Source organism: Oncorhynchus masou, chromosome 6, assembly GCF_036934945.1.
Source record: "Oncorhynchus masou masou isolate Uvic2021 chromosome 6, UVic_Omas_1.1, whole genome shotgun sequence".
NCBI lineage: Eukaryota > Metazoa > Chordata > Actinopteri > Salmoniformes > Salmonidae > Oncorhynchus > Oncorhynchus masou.
In genome coordinates, this window is record NC_088217.1 from 19,471,187 (window position 1) to 19,487,134 (window position 15,948).

A 15,948-nucleotide genomic window follows, 5' to 3' on the forward strand; every position below is an offset into this window, starting at 1 on the left:
GTTAGCAGGTTGTCTGTTATTGGTAATGGAAAGGAAAGGCGCCGTGAGAAGAGAAGTATCTGACCAGAATGTGTAGTCACAGTTTAGTAGAGTAATACGAAGGTAAACAAACCCCATCAACCTAAACCAGGTAAACAATCCCGGAAGCAATACTATATCTGGTGTGATGCAACCAGAAGAAAAAGTGGAAATATATTGTGGCTTTTCTGTGGTGACAACAGATGTGAGAGACATGGGTTGTCTTGACCTGTTGAGCATACCACAAATGTGGGCATGCTGGGAAGACTCTTAAAAGTAAGCATAAGAGTGTCTGTCCACTTCCCACTTAGACACACAGACACTTTCTAGGCCAGAAGTAAGGAAGTCCAAGAGCTTTGGGCAAGTAACCGAAAGGTTGCTGATTCGAATCCCTGAGCCGACTAGGTGAACAATCTGTCCATGTGCCCTTGAGCAATGTACTTAACTCTAATTGCTCCTGTAAGTCCCTCTGGATAAGAGCGTCTGCTAAATGGCTAAAATGGTTCAGTAGACATCCTTCACTGCATCCAATGCACTGTGAGTCTCTGTTACTGTGTCACTGTTAATTCATGATCTTGGCTACATTGTGTGAAAACAGCGAAAGAATGACAAGGAAACGAACAAGTGATCAATGATAGCCCCCTAACCCCAGGGATAGCCCCACCCTCAAGAGCCTTGTACTGTAGCGTGGTTAATACACCAAAGTAAACTGGAGTCTACCTTAGTCTGTGGCCCCTTCAGAGAGGCATCTCCAGCCGCGGCAGCTGGTGCAGCAACAGCCGTAACCAACTTAGCAGGATCCTTTTTAGCCATGTCAACTTTGCTTGATGTGGTGGGCACACTCTATAAACGCATATGGTTCAAGCCATTAGACGAGGTGCAGAGAAGAGTTCAGAGTGCTGCGCATAATCTCACAGTCAGTTTACTGGAGTGATAGGAAGATTGTTAGCAGCTTGTCTGTTATTGGTAATGGAAAGGAAAGGTGCCGTGAGAAGAGAAGTACCTGACCAGAATTTGTAGTCACAGTTTAGCAGAGTAAAAGGAAGGTAAACAAACCCCATCAACCTAAACCAGGTAAACAATCCCAGAAGCAATACTATATCTGGTGTGATGCAACCAGAAGAAAAAGTGGAAATATATTGTGGCTTGTCCGTGGTGACAACAGATGTGACAGACATGGTTTGTCTTGACGTGTTGAGCACAAACGCAACAAAGTGTGGGCATGCTGGGAAGACTCTTAAAAGTAAGCATAAGAGTGTCTGTTCACTTCCCACTTAGACACACAGACACCTTCTAGGCCAGAAGTAAGGAAGTCCAAAGCAGAGATAAGTTTTGAAATATATCGGCAGAGAGAAGAGGAATATAGAATACCATATAAAGGGGTGGAAGAATGACTAAAACCTCAAGATCACGGGAGAGATGAGGAAGACATAACACATGGAATAATGACCCAGGAAGAGTGTGTTGTATGGGGAAGTGAACGTAAAGAGAGCCAGGTCGGGTAAAGAATAAAGATCCAAAGAGAGAGGCCCCACACTCCTCGACTGTCAGCCATCTACCTTGGCTGTCTGTTCCGAAGACTCTTGAAGCTTTGGTACTTCAGCTTTCCTTGGCGTTGTAACCTCCCCTACAATATTGCCTCCTCGCGTGGTAAGAGGTGTAGCTTTGGCTGGGTGCATGGGTGCTGGCTACAATCAAGGATGAGTTAATACTCATAATACAACAGAAAAAGAGCAAATTCAATGTATTGACACCCTGTAACCACTGTTAAGGCAATAACACTGGTTAATGTAATAACTTATCTGAATGTAATAAATATAGATGTTTAATGTAATAAAATTGGTACATTTAATAACGAATAATAGAAAGAAAAGCGAGAGATGTTTTACCTCTTTGGCTGCCTTAGCTCCAGGGGGAACTACTTCCATTTGTACCTGTAACCCAGAGCAGGAGAGGTTAATGAATCCAACACGAGGCTACTATCTGTGATACTGCTCAGCTCCTATACCAAATTGAGCTTCTGGATGGCTGTGGTCTCAATTAAACCAAACCTACATAGGTAGAACTCATGCAGGAACAAGAGCACCCTCTTTCTAACGTAGTCAAAAAAAATGCAGAATGGTAAAGCAGGTGGCAGGAAGCTGATCGGTTAAGAGCTTTGGGCAAGTAACCGAAAGGTTGCTGATTCGAATCCCTGAGCTGACTAGGTGAACAATCTGTCGATGTGCCCTTGAGCAAGGTACTAAACTCTAATTGCTCCTGTAAGTCCCTCTGGATAAGAGTGTCTGCTAAATGGCTAAAATGGTCCAGTAGACATCCTTCACTGCATCCAATGCACTGTGAGTCTCTGTTACTGTGCCACTCTGTTAATTCATGATCTTGGATACATTGTGTGACAACAGCGAAAAAATGACAATGTCACAGTTTAGTAGAGTAATAGGAAGGTAAACAAACCCCATCAACCTAAACCAGTTAAACAAACCCCATCATCCTAAAGCAGATAAACAAACCCCATCAACCTAAACCAGATAAACAAACACCATCATCCTAAAGCAGATAAACAAACCCCATCAACCTAGAAACTGTAGCCCTCATATGACAAACCTGTTTCTTAGGTTCTAGTTAAGAGGAACAGGGGAACGTTCATTTGAAGCCTTCACTAGAAAGCTGTCTTTACAGAACATTAAAATTACATCACAGTTGTGATAAACTATTACAGCTGACACTGTCAAAATGATATGACATGGTCATCTTGTAAGCATCATTAATATGTCATGACATGATAAGCAGTAGGTTGCTAGGAAGTCAGCTGTCCAACAAGGTAGCCTACATTGTGCTATATGTCATTATGACTGTGTTATGTCAGTTGACACAACTTGATATTGGTTCTCATAACAGTTTACCATCTCATGCTAATAACAGTTTTACAATGAAGGGTTGAAGAAAAATATTATCAGTCTTTGTTTACCTTGATGGGAGCGGGTGGAGGTGGAGCAAAGTTTGAAAAGCCAGCAGACAAGGCATCAATGGCAGCCAAGTCTTCCACTTTCTGTCAACAAATGAAATATCATTGGGTTATAATGACACCTCACTTCTTATTTACAGTATCACTGGTCAGGACATCAATCTCACCCAAAATACTATGGGATTAATAATCATTCTGTAACCTTTTGCATGTTTTAGGGAACAGAGCTCTAATTGATGTATAAGTGATTATAACCTGTTAATAGTGCAAAGTCTCACCTTCTCCTGTTTCTGAGGGATGGGAGGCATTGAGGTTGTGAACCCAAAGGACAGGGAGTCCAGAGTCTCATCTGTGCTCATGGGTTTCTGATACAAGTAAACAAGCAAGCAAACAAATAACCTCAGTTATACACAAAGCATTAGAGTAACAGTTTTGTCTTAAACTGCTCCACTTGAGGGCGAGTCAAAATAACTCCAACCATTTAAAAGAGACCAGGAGCAAACGAACCGACACACCCACCAATGAAGAAGAGTTTGTTGTCTATTTGCATGAATATAGCATTTTTGATGACAAAGTACTCCACACAACAGCAGCACAGCGTCAGCTGCAACATAGGACATCCCAGTTTAACACTGGACATAAGCGTTTGTCAGTTTATTGTGTATTATGCATGGCTTATGTTATGTAGTCATGCAGGATGTAGGACCTGCTTTCTTTGGTGTTATTTACCTTTTCCACCTTAGCTTTCTTGTCAACGGGGGGAGCAGGAGACTTGGTAACAGGTGCAGACTTAAACTCTTCAGCTTTCTGGAAGAAGAAGAGAGATTATTTGGTTTGTTAAATACTGTTTCTTAGGTTCTAGTTAAGAGGAACAGGGGAACGTTCATTTGAAGCCTTCACTAGAAAGCTGTCTTTACAGAACATTAAAATTACATCACAGTTGTGATAAACTATTACAGCTGACACTGTCAAAATGATATGACATGGTCATCTTGTAAGCATCATTAATATGTCATGACATGATAAGCAGTAGGTGGCTAGGAAGTCAGCTGTCCAACAAGGTAGCCTACATTGTGCTGTGTCATTATGACTGTGTTATGTCAGTTGACACAACTTGATATTGGTTCTCATAACAGTTTACCATCTCATGCTAATAACAGTTTTACAATGAAGGGTTGAAGGAAAATATTATCAGTCTTTGTTTACCTTGATGGGAGCGGGTGGAGGTGGAGCAAAGTTTGAGAAGCCAGCAGACAAGGCATCAATGGCAGCCAAGTCTTCCACTTTCTGTCAACAAATGAAATATCATTGGGTTATAATGACACCACACTTCTTATTTACAGTATCACTGGTCAGGACATCAATCTCACCCAAAAGACTATGGGACTAATAATCATTCTGTAACCTTATGCATGTTTTAGGGAACAGAGCTCTAATTGATGTATAAGTGATTATAACCTGTTAATAGTGCAAAGTCTCACCTTCTCCTGTTTCTGAGGGATGGGAGCCATAGAGGTTGTGAACCCAAAGGACAGGGAGTCCAGAGCCTCATCGGTGCTCATGGGTTTCTGATACAAGTAAACAAACAAGCAAACAAATAACCTCAGTTATACACAAAGCATTACAGTAACAGTTTTGTCTTCAACTGCACCACTTGAGGGCGAGTCAAAATAACTCCAACCATTTAAAAGAGACCAGGAGAAAAATAACCGACACACCCACCAATCACATTTCCTAGAATCTAAATCACAACAAAGGACTCCGAGCAGAATCTCTTTACAAAACATCAGATTTGGCAGGAAGCCTAGTGGTTAAGAGCATTGGGCTAGTAGGTTGCTGGTTCAAATCCCTGAAGTGGACTAAAATGTAACTGTAATTAAATGTAATTGTCATATGTCTAAAGTTGCCCGTTTGGTTAACTCACTTATTTTTTTTGACAACTCACACAACATATTTCAGGGGTAAAAGAGTTTGCCTTCTGTCCTAACAAGCTCTTAGAAGCAGAGGTATACTACACAGAGAACTACAGTACAAAACAAGGTGTGGCGCAGAGGGTGAATGTGTGTGCAAGTGTGTATAAGTGAATAGGTGTGGAGTAATGAGTGTTGTGTGTTGACTATTTATCTGTTGTTAGTGTGTGGGTGTGTTTATAAAGGATGGGTTTAGCAGAACTAGAGCCAGCTGGTTGAGGTGGGTCTAATGTTGTTTGCAAATCCAACACCCCACAGTGCAATGCAACATTCCACACTGTAGGAGGTACCCAAAACTGTCAGAAGAGACCATGGGATGACCTATGGTTTGTTTAGTACCTTTAATGTGTGTGTGTGTGTGTGTGTGTGTGTGTGTGTGTGTGTGTGTGTGTGTGTGCACGCACATGCATTAGTATGTGGGTATGTGAGAAAGATTGAGAGGAGAAAGTCAATATCTCAATATTTCTCTCCAGCATACAGTGTATTCCCTAGCAGTATATAGAATGACTTACTGGGACATCTTTTGGCTTGACATCTGCAACTGGGGTCTATAAAAAGTAAAATATACTTTTTAATTCAATATAAATAAAGTTCCTTATTACATATTTTAATTGAGTAAGCCTAGATTTAAGTAAAAGCTGATCATTTTCTCAAAATAAAATTAAAGAGTGGTAACTATATACAGGCCGAGTCCAGAAACAAACCCTAGTCCAAACCCTCTAGGGTTAAAGCCCTATTCTGAAATTGATTACATTATTTTTTCCCCTCATCAATCTACACACAATACCCCATAATGACAAAGTGAAGAGGTTTTTAGATTTTTTTGCGTATGAAAAAAACCCAGAAGTACCTTATTTACAAAAGTATTCAGACACTTTGCTTTAAGACCCGAAATTGAGCACAGGTACATCCTATTTCCATTGATCCTCCTTGAGACGTTTCTACAACTTGATTGGAGTCCACCTGTGGTAAATTCAATTGATTGGACATGATTTTGAAAGGTGCACACCTTTCTATATAAGGTCCCACAGTTGACAGTGCATGTCAGAGCAAAAACCAAGCTATGAAGTCGAAGGAATTGTCTGTAGAGCTCCGAGACAGGATTGTGTCGAGGCACAGATCTGGAGAAGATCTGGAGAAGGGTACCAAAACATTTACGCAGCCTTGAAGGTCGCCAAGAACACAGTGACCGCCATCATTCTTAAAATGGAAGAAGTTTGGAACCACCAAGACCCTTCCTATAGCTGGCCGCCCGGCCAAACTGAGCAATCGGGGTGAGAAGGGCCTTGGTCAGGGAGGTGACCATGAACCCAATGGTGACTCTAACAGAGATCCAGAGTTCCTCTGTGGAGAAGGGAGAACTTTCCAGAAAGACAAGCATCTCTGCAGCGCTCCACTAATCAGGCCTTTATGGTAGTGGCCAGACAGAAGCTCCTCCTCAGTACAAGGCACATGGCAGCCCGCTTGGAGTTTGACAAAAGGAACCTAAAGGACTCTCAAACCATGAGAAACAACATTCTCTGGTCTGATGAAACCAAGACTGAACTCTTTGGCCTGAATGCCAAGAATAACACCTGGAGGAAACCTGGCACCATCCCTATGGTGAAGCATGGTGGAGGCAGCATGCTGTGGAGATGCTTCTCAGCTGCAGGGACTGAGAGACTCATCAGGATCGAGGGAAAGATAAACGGAGCCAAGTACAGAGAGATCCTTGATGAAAACCTGCTCCAGAGCACTCAGGACCTCAGACTGGGGCAAAGGTTCACCTTCAAACAGAACAACGACCCTAAGGAAACAGTCAAGACAATGCAGGAGTGGCTTTGGGACAAGTCTTTAAGAGGCCCTGCCAGAGCATGGACTTCTACCCGATCAAACATATCTGGAGAGACCTGAAAATAGCTGTGCAGCGACGCTACCCATCCAACCTGAGAGAGCTCGAGAGAATCTGCAGAGAGTGGGAGAAACACCCAAAATACAGGTGTGCCAAGCTTGTAGCATCATACCCAAGAAGATGGTCAAGGCTGTAATCGCTGTCAAAGGGGCATCAACAAAGTACTGAGTAAAGGGTCTGAATACTTATGTAAATGTAATATTTCATTTTTTTAATGTTCAAACATGTCTAAAAACCTGTTTTTGCTTTCTCATTATGGAGTATTGTGTGTAGATTGATGAGGGGGAAACAAATAAAAAATGTAGAATAAGGTTGTAACGTAACAAAATGTGGAAAAAGTCAAGGATTCTGAATACTTTCCAAATGCACGGTATCTCTCTGTTGGAAGACCTGATAACCAAGGGGTTCCAGCCAAATATCTCATGTCAAAGGGAGTACTGCAGTACAAAGCTAAAGATACATGCAAACTCAAAGCTCTCTAACAGCAGAAGGCTGAGGGTTGGATTAAGATGCAGAAGTGATGATGATGATGAGGAGGAAGAACACTGGAGGGGGAGGGTGATTTAAAGACTGACCATGTCTTCAAATCGGTATCCTGGGGGCAGTGGGCAGTCGTTCCCCCCACAGATCACTCCCTTCTTTGAGGTTAATCCATGCTGTGAGACATATACAACAACACACACTGTTTTACATGATGACCGGGTGCACACACACAACCCAATCTAAATTGCACTGTGCACACACACACACACACTCTGTGAAGGTTCTGTACCTCTATCACCTCTGGCCCAGTGTATACATGGGCTGCAGGGGCGAAAAACTCTGATGAGGGTAAGGAATCAGCCAGGGCATCGAACGGGTCCACAGTAAGCTCCTACACATGATGCAACAAAACTCAAACACGAGCAATGCAACTCCACGCATATCAATTTAGTGCGATATCAAACCCACATAGAGAAAAGATACATGGACTGGCTGCCTTAGCTCCTGGGGGAATTACTTCCACCTGTATCAGTAACCCAGAGCAGGAGATGTTAGTGAATACAACACTAGGCTACTTTCTGTGATACTGCTCAGCTCCTATACCCAACTGAGCTTCTGGATGGCTGTGGGCTCAATTCAACCACACCTACATAGATAGAACTCATGCAGGAACAAGAGCACCCTCTTTCTAATGTAGTCAAAAAAATTGCAGAATTGTAAAGCAGGTGGCAGGTAGTTGAGCGGTTAAGAGCTTTGGGCAAGTAACCGAAAGGTTGCTGATTCGAATCCCTGACCTGACGAGGTGAACAATCTGTCGATGTGCCCTTGAGCAAGGTACTTAACTCTAATTGCTCCTGTAAGTCCCTCTGGATAAGAGCGTCTGCTAAATGGCTAGAATGGTACAGTAGACATCCTTCACGGCATCCAATGCACTGTGAGTCTCTTACTGTGTCACTGTTAATAAATTATCTTGGATACATTGTAAGAAAATAGCGAAAGAATGACAAGGAAACGAACAAGTGATCAATGATAGCCCCCTAACCCCAGGGATGGCCCCACCCTCAAGAGCCTTGTACTGTAGCGTGGTTAATACACCAAAGTAAACTGGAGTCTACCTTAGTCTGTGGCCCCTTCAGAGAGGCATCTCCAGCCGCGGCAGCTGGTGCAGCAACAGCCGTAACCAACTTAGCAGGATCCTTTTTAGCCATGTCAACTTTGCTTGATGTGGTGGGCACACTCTATAAACGCATATGGTTCAAGCCATTAGACGAGGTGCAGAGAAGAGTTCAGAGTGCTGCACATAATCTCACAGTCAATTTACTGGAGTGATAGGAAGATTGTTAGCAGCTTGTCTGTCATTGGTAATGGAAAGGAAAGGTGCCGTGAGAAGAGAAGTACCTGACCAGAATTTGTTTTCGCAGTTTAGTAGAGTAATAGGAAGGTAAACAAACCGCATCAACCTAAACCAGGTAAACAAACCGAGAAGTAAATTAGATATGGTGTGCTGCAACCAGAAGAAAAAGTAAAAGTGGAAATATATTGTTGCTTCTCTGTGGTGACAACAGATGTGACAGACATGGTTTGTCTTGACGTGTTGAGCGCAACAAAGTGTGGGCATGCTGGGAAGACTCAGTCATAGAGCTTAAAAGTAAAAGTGCCTGTTCACTTCCCACTTAGACACCTTCTAGGCCAGAAGGAAGGAAGTCCAAAGCAGAGATATGTTTTGAAAAATATCGGCAGAGAGAAGAGGAATATAGAATAACATATAAAGGGGTGGAAGAATGACTAAAACCTCAAGATCACGGGAGAGATGAGGAAGACATAACACATGGAATAATGACCCAGGAAGAGTGTGTTGTATGGGGAAGTGAGCGTAAAGAGAGCCAGGTCGGGTAAAGAATAAAGATCCAAAGAGAGAGGCCCCACACTCCTCGACTGTCTGCCATCTACCTTGGCTGTCTGTTCCGGAGACTCTTGAAGTTTTGGTACTTCAGCTTTCCATGGCGTTGTAACCTCCCCTACAATATTGCCTCCTCCCGTGGTAAGAGGTGTAGCTTTGGCTGGGTGCATGGGTGCTGGCTACAATCAAGGATGAGTTAATACTCAATGTATACAACAGAAAAAGAACAAATTCAATGTATTGACACCCTGTAACACTGGTTAATGTAATAACACTGGTTAATGTAATAAGTTATCTGAAAGTAATAAATATAGATGTTTAATGTAATACAATTGGTAAATGTAATAACTAATGATAGAGAGAAAAGAGAGAGATGTTTTACCTCTTTGGCTGCCTTAGCTCCTGGGGGAATTACTTCCACCTGTACCTGTAACCCAGAGCAGGATAGGTTAGTGAATACAACACTAGGCTACTATCTGTGATACTGCTCAGCTCCTATACCCAACTGAGCTTCTGGATGGCTGTGGGCTCAATTCAACCAAACCTACATAGGTAGAACTCATGCAGGAACAAGAGCAACCGCTTTCTAATGTAGTAAAAAAAATGCAGAATGGTAAATCAGGTGGCAGGTAGCCAAGCGGTTAAGAGTTTTGGGCAAGAAACCGAAAGATTGCTGATTCGAATCCCAAAGCCGACTAGGTGAACAATCTGTTGATGTGCCCTTGAGCAAGGTACTTAACTCTAATTGCTCCTGTAAGTCCCTCTGGATAAGAGTGTCTGATAAATGGCTAAAATGTAGAATGATACAGTAGAAATCCTTCACTCTTTCCAAGATCTGTGAGTCTCTATTACTGTGCCACTCTGTTAATTCATGATCTTGGATACATTGTGTGAAAACAGCGAAAGAATGACAAGGAAACAAACAAGTGATCGATGATAGCCCCTAACCCCAGGGACGGCCCCACCCTCAAGAGCCTTGTACTGTAGCGTGGTTAATACACCTCAGTAAACTGGAGTCGACCTTAGTCTGTGGCCCCTTCAGAGAGACATTTCCAGCGGCGGCAGCTGGCGCAGCAACAGTCGTAACCAACTTAGCAAATCAAATCAAATGTATTTATATAGCCCTTCGTACATCAGCTGATATCTCAAAGTGCTGTACAGAAACCCAGCCTAAAACCCCAAACAGCAAGCAATGCAGGTGTAGAAGCACGGTGGCTAGGAAAACCTCCCTAGAAAGGCCAAAACCTAGGAAGAAACCGAGAGAGGAACCAGGCTATGAGAGATGGCCAGTCCTCTTCTGGCTGTGCCGGGTGGAGTATCTCTACCACTCCCGCTGTCTCTAGAGAGTTGAAAACAGCAAGTCTGGGACTCCAGTTTACTGGAGTGATAGGATGATTGTTAGCAGCTTGTCTGTCATTGGTAATGGAAAGGAAAGGCGCCGTGAGAAGAGAAGTATCTGACCAGAATGTGTAGTCACAGTTTAGTAGAGTAATACGAAGGTAAACAAACCCCATCAACCTAAACCAGGTAAACAATCCCAGAAGCAATACTATATCTGGTGTGATGCAACCAGAAGAAAAGGTGGAAATATATTGTGGCTTTTCTGTGGTGACAACAGATGTGACAGACATGGGTTGTCTTGACCTGTTGAGCATACCACAAATGTGGGCATGCTGGGAAGACTCTTAAAAGTAAGCATAAGAGTGTCTGTCCACTTCCCACTTAGACACACAGACACCTTCTAGGCCAGAAGTAAGGAAGTCCAAGAGCTTTGGGCAAGTAACCGAAAGGTTGCTGATTCGAATCCCTGAGCCGACTAGGTGAACAATCTGTCGATGTGCCCTTGAGCAATGTACTTAACTCTAATTGCTCCTGTAAGTCCCTCTGGATAAGAGCGTCTGCAAATGGCTAAAATGGTTCAGTAGACATCCTTCACTGCATCCAATGCACTGTGAGTCTCTGTTACTGTGTCACTGTTAATTCATGATCTTGGCTCCATTGTGTGAAAACAGCGAAAGAATGACAAGGAAATGAACAAGTGATCAATGATAGCCCCCTAACCCCAGGGATAGCCCCACCCTCAAGAGCCTTGTACTGTAGCGTGGTTAATACACCAAAGTAAACTGGAGTCTACCTTAGTCTGTGGCCCCTTCAGAGAGGCATCTCCAGCCGCGGCAGCTGGTGCAGCAACAGCCGTAACCAACTTAGCAGGATCCTTTTTAGCCATGTCAACTTTGCTTGATGTGGTGGGCACACTCTATAAACGCATATGGTTCAAGCCATTAGACGAGGTGCAGAGAAGAGTTCAGAGTGCTGCACATAATCTCACAGTCAATTTACTGGAGTGATAGGAAGATTGTTAGCAGCTTGTCTGTCATTGGTAATGGAAAGGAAAGGTGCCGTGAGAAGAGAAGTACCTGACCAGAATTTGTTTTCGCAGTTTAGTAGAGTAATAGGAAGGTAAACAAACCGCATCAACCTAAACCAGGTAAACAAACCGAGAAGTAAATTAGATATGGTGTGCTGCAACCAGAAGAAAAAGTAAAAGTGGAAATATATTGTTGCTTCTCTGTGGTGACAACAGATGTGACAGACATGGTTTGTCTTGACGTGTTGAGCGCAACAAAGTGTGGGCATGCTGGGAAGACTCAGTCATAGAGCTTAAAAGTAAAAGTGCCTGTTCACTTCCCACTTAGACACCTTCTAGGCCAGAAGGAAGGAAGTCCAAAGCAGAGATATGTTTTGAAAAATATCGGCAGAGAGAAGAGGAATATAGAATAACATATAAAGGGGTGGAAGAATGACTAAAACCTCAAGATCACGGGAGAGATGAGGAAGACATAACACATGGAATAATGACCCAGGAAGAGTGTGTTGTATGGGGAAGTGAGCGTAAAGAGAGCCAGGTCGGGTAAAGAATAAAGATCCAAAGAGAGAGGCCCCACACTCCTCGACTGTCTGCCATCTACCTTGGCTGTCTGTTCCGGAGACTCTTGAAGTTTTGGTACTTCAGCTTTCAATGGCGTTGTAACCTCCCCTACAATATTGCCTCCTCCCGTGGTAAGAGGTGTAGCTTTGGCTGGGTGCATGGGTGCTGGCTACAATCAAGGATGAGTTAATACTCAATGTATACAACAGAAAAAGAACAAATTCAATGTATTGACACCCTGTAACACTGGTTAATGTAATAACACTGGTTAATGTAATAAGTTATCTGAAAGTAATAAATATAGATGTTTAATGTAATACAATTGGTAAATGTAATAACTAATGATAGAGAGAAAAGAGAGAGACATTTTACCTCTTTGGCTGCCTTAGCTCCTGGGGGAACTACTTCCACCTGTACCTGTAACCCAGAGCAGGAGAGGTTAGTGAATACAACACTAGGCTACTATCTGTGATACTGCTCAGCTCCTATACCCAACTGAGCTTCTGGATGGCTGTGGGCTCAATTCAACCAAACCTACATAGGTAGAACTCATGCAGGAACAAGAGCAACCGCTTTCTAATGTAGTAAAAAAAATGCAGAATGGTAAATCAGGTGGCAGGTAGCCAAGCGGTTAAGAGTTTTGGGCAAGAAACCGAAAGATTGCTGATTCGAATCCCAAAGCCGACTAGGTGAACAATCTGTTGATGTGCCCTTGAGCAAGGTACTTAACTCTAATTGCTCCTGTAAGTCCCTCTGGATAAGAGCGTCTGATAAATGGCTAAAATGTAGAATGATACAGTAGAAATCCTTCACTCTTTCCAAGATCTGTGAGTCTCTATTACTGTGCCACTCTGTTAATTCATGATCTTGGATACATTGTGTGAAAACAGCGAAAGAATGACAAGGAAACAAACAAGTGATCGATGATAGCCCCCTAACCCCAGGGACGGCCCCACCCTCAAGAGCCTTGTACTGTAGCGTGGTTAATACACCTCAGTAAACTGGAGTCGACCTTAGTCTGTGGCCCCTTCAGAGAGACATTTCCAGCGGCGGCAGCTGGCGCAGCAACAGTCGTAACCAACTTAGCAAATCAAATCAAATGTATTTATATAGCCCTTCGTACATCAGCTGATATCTCAAAGTGCTGTACAGAAACCCAGCCTAAAACCCCAAACAGCAAGCAATGCAGGTGTAGAAGCACGGTGGCTAGGAAAACCTCCCTAGAAAGGCCAAAACCTAGGAAGAAACCGAGAGAGGAACCAGGCTATGAGAGATGGCCAGTCCTCTTCTGGCTGTGCCGGGTGGAGTATCTCTACCACTCCCGCTGTCTCTAGAGAGTTGAAAACAGCAAGTCTGGGACTCCAGTTTACTGGAGTGATAGGATGATTGTTAGCAGCTTGTCCTGTCATTGGTAATGGAAAGGAAAGGCGCCGTGAGAAGAGAAGTATCTGACCAGAATGTGTAGTCACAGTTTAGTAGAGTAATACGAAGGTAAAAAAACCCCATCAACCTAAACCAGGTAAACAATCCCAGAAGCAATACTATATCTGGTGTGATGCAACCAGAAGAAAAGGTGGAAATATATTGTGGCTTTTCTGTGGTGACAACAGATGTGACAGACATGGGTTGTCTTGACCTGTTGAGCATACCACAAATGTGGGCATGCTGGGAAGACTCTTAAAAGTAAGCATAAGAGTGTCTGTCCACTTCCCACTTAGACACACAGACACCTTCTAGGCCAGAAGTAAGGAAGTCCAAGAGCTTTGGGCAAGTAACCGAAAGGTTGCTGATTCGAATCCCTGAGCCGACTAGGTGAACAATCTGTCCATGTGCCCTTGAGCAATGTACTTAACTCTAATTGCTCCTGTAAGTCCCTCTGGATAAGAGCGTCTGCAAATGGCTAAAATGGTTCAGTAGACATCCTTCACTGCATCCAATGCACTGTGAGTCTCTGTTACTGTGTCACTGTTAATTCATGATCTTGGCTACATTGTGTGAAAACAGCGAAAGAATGACAAGGAAACGAACAAGTGATCAATGATAGCCCCCTAACCCCAGGGATAGCCCCACCCTCAAGAGCCTTGTACTGTAGCGTGGTTAATACACCAAAGTAAACTGGAGTCTACCTTAGTCTGTGGCCCCTTCAGAGAGGCATCTCCAGCCGCGGCAGCTGGTGCAGCAACAGCCGTAACCAACTTAGCAGGATCCTTTTTAGCCATGTCAACTTTGCTTGATGTGGTGGGCACACTCTATAAACGCATATGGTTCAAGCCATTAGACGAGGTGCAGAGAAGAGTTCAGAGTGCTGCACATAATCTCACAGTCAATTTACTGGAGTGATAGGAAGATTGTTAGCAGCTTGTCTGTCATTGGTAATGGAAAGGAAAGGTGCCGTGAGAAGAGAAGTACCTGACCAGAATTTGTTTTCGCAGTTTAGTAGAGTAATAGGAAGGTAAACAAACCGCATCAACCTAAACCAGGTAAACAAACCGAGAAGTAAATTAGATATGGTGTGCTGCAACCAGAAGAAAAAGTAAAAGTGGAAATATATTGTTGCTTCTCTGTGGTGACAACAGATGTGACAGACATGGTTTGTCTTGACGTGTTGAGTGCAACAAAGTGTGGGCATGCTGGGAAGACTCAGTCATAGAGCTTAAAAGTAAAAGTGCCTGTTCACTTCCCACTTAGACACCTTCTAGGCCAGAAGGAAGGAAGTCCAAAGCAGAGATATGTTTTGAAAAATATCGGCAGAGAGAAGAGGAATATAGAATACAATATCAAGGGGTGGAAGAATGACTAAAACCTCAAGATCACGGGAGAGATGAGGAAGACATAACACATGGAATAATGACCCAGGAAGAGTGTGTTGTATGGGGAAGTGAGCGTAAAGAGAGCCAGGTCGAGTAAAGAATAAAGATCCAAAGAGAGAGGCCCCACACTCCTCGACTGTCTGCCATCTACCTTGGCTGTCTGTTCCGGAGACTCTTGAAGCTTTGGTACTTCAGCTTTCCATGACGTTGTAACCTCCCCTACAATATTGCCTCCTCCCGTGGTAAGAGGTGTAGCTTTGGCTGGGTGCATGGGTGCTGGCTACAATCAAGGATGAGTTAATACTCAATGTATACAACAGAAAAAGAGCAAATTCAATGTATTGACACCCTGTAACCACAGTTAATGCAATAACACTGGTTAATGTAATAACTTATCTGAATGTAATAAATATAGATGTTTAATGTAATAAAATTGGTACATTTAATAACAAATAATAGAGAGAAAAGCGAGAGATGTTTTACCTCTTTGGCTGCCTTAGCTCCTGGGGGAACTACTTCCACCTGTACCTGTAACCCAGAGCAGGAGAGGTTAATGAATACAACACAAGGCTACTATCTGTGATACTGCTCAGCACCTATACCAAACTGAGCTTCTGGATGGCTGTGGTCTCAATTCAACCAAACCAACATAGGTAGAACTCATGCAGGAACAAGAGCACCCTCTTTCTAACGTAGTCAAAAAAAATTGCAGAACGGTAAAGCAGGTGGCAGGAAGCTGATCGGTTAAGAGCTTTGGGCAAGTAACCGAAAGGTTGCTGATTCGAATCCCTGAGCTGACTTGGTGAACAATCTGTCGATGTGCCCTTGAGCAAGGTACTAAACTCTAATTGCTCCTGTAAGTCCCTCTGGATAAGAGCATCTGCAAAATGGCTAAAATGGTTCAGTAGACATCCTTCACTGCATCCAATGCACTGTGAGTCTCTGTTACTGTGCCACTCTGTTAATTCATGATCTTGGATAC

At 43.2% G+C, this 15,948-nt stretch overlaps 1 protein-coding gene across 50 annotated transcripts in view; it reads right to left on the bottom strand.

Annotated features, from left to right (window-relative positions):
- Positions 1 to 15,948, bottom strand: part of LOC135541457 (nascent polypeptide-associated complex subunit alpha, muscle-specific form-like) — a 105,658-nt gene that overhangs the window by 17,201 nt on the left and 72,509 nt on the right. For 24 of the 50 annotated variants that reach the window (XM_064967723.1, XM_064967727.1, XM_064967763.1 and 21 more), the window contains 20 exons: positions 15,450 to 15,494; positions 15,118 to 15,246; positions 14,283 to 14,405; positions 12,529 to 12,573; positions 12,197 to 12,325; positions 11,362 to 11,484; positions 9,610 to 9,654; positions 9,278 to 9,406; positions 8,443 to 8,565; positions 7,617 to 7,718; positions 7,420 to 7,500; positions 5,466 to 5,501; positions 4,465 to 4,551; positions 4,190 to 4,270; positions 3,713 to 3,790; positions 3,262 to 3,348; positions 2,987 to 3,067; positions 1,908 to 1,952; positions 1,578 to 1,706; positions 739 to 861 (listed from right to left, as the gene is read on the bottom strand). In XM_064967723.1, coding sequence (XP_064823795.1) covers positions 739 to 861; positions 1,578 to 1,706; positions 1,908 to 1,952; positions 2,987 to 3,067; positions 3,262 to 3,348; positions 3,713 to 3,790; positions 4,190 to 4,270; positions 4,465 to 4,551; positions 5,466 to 5,501; positions 7,420 to 7,500; positions 7,617 to 7,718; positions 8,443 to 8,565; positions 9,278 to 9,406; positions 9,610 to 9,654; positions 11,362 to 11,484; positions 12,197 to 12,325; positions 12,529 to 12,573; positions 14,283 to 14,405; positions 15,118 to 15,246; positions 15,450 to 15,494 — 1,821 coding nt within the window. The remainder of the gene's footprint in view (positions 1 to 738; positions 862 to 1,577; positions 1,707 to 1,907; positions 1,953 to 2,986; positions 3,068 to 3,261; positions 3,349 to 3,712; positions 3,791 to 4,189; positions 4,271 to 4,464; positions 4,552 to 5,465; positions 5,502 to 7,419; positions 7,501 to 7,616; positions 7,719 to 8,442; positions 8,566 to 9,277; positions 9,407 to 9,609; positions 9,655 to 11,361; positions 11,485 to 12,196; positions 12,326 to 12,528; positions 12,574 to 14,282; positions 14,406 to 15,117; positions 15,247 to 15,449; positions 15,495 to 15,948) is intronic. The other 26 variants (XM_064967765.1, XM_064967751.1, XM_064967762.1 and 23 more) reach the window with 22 other exon arrangements.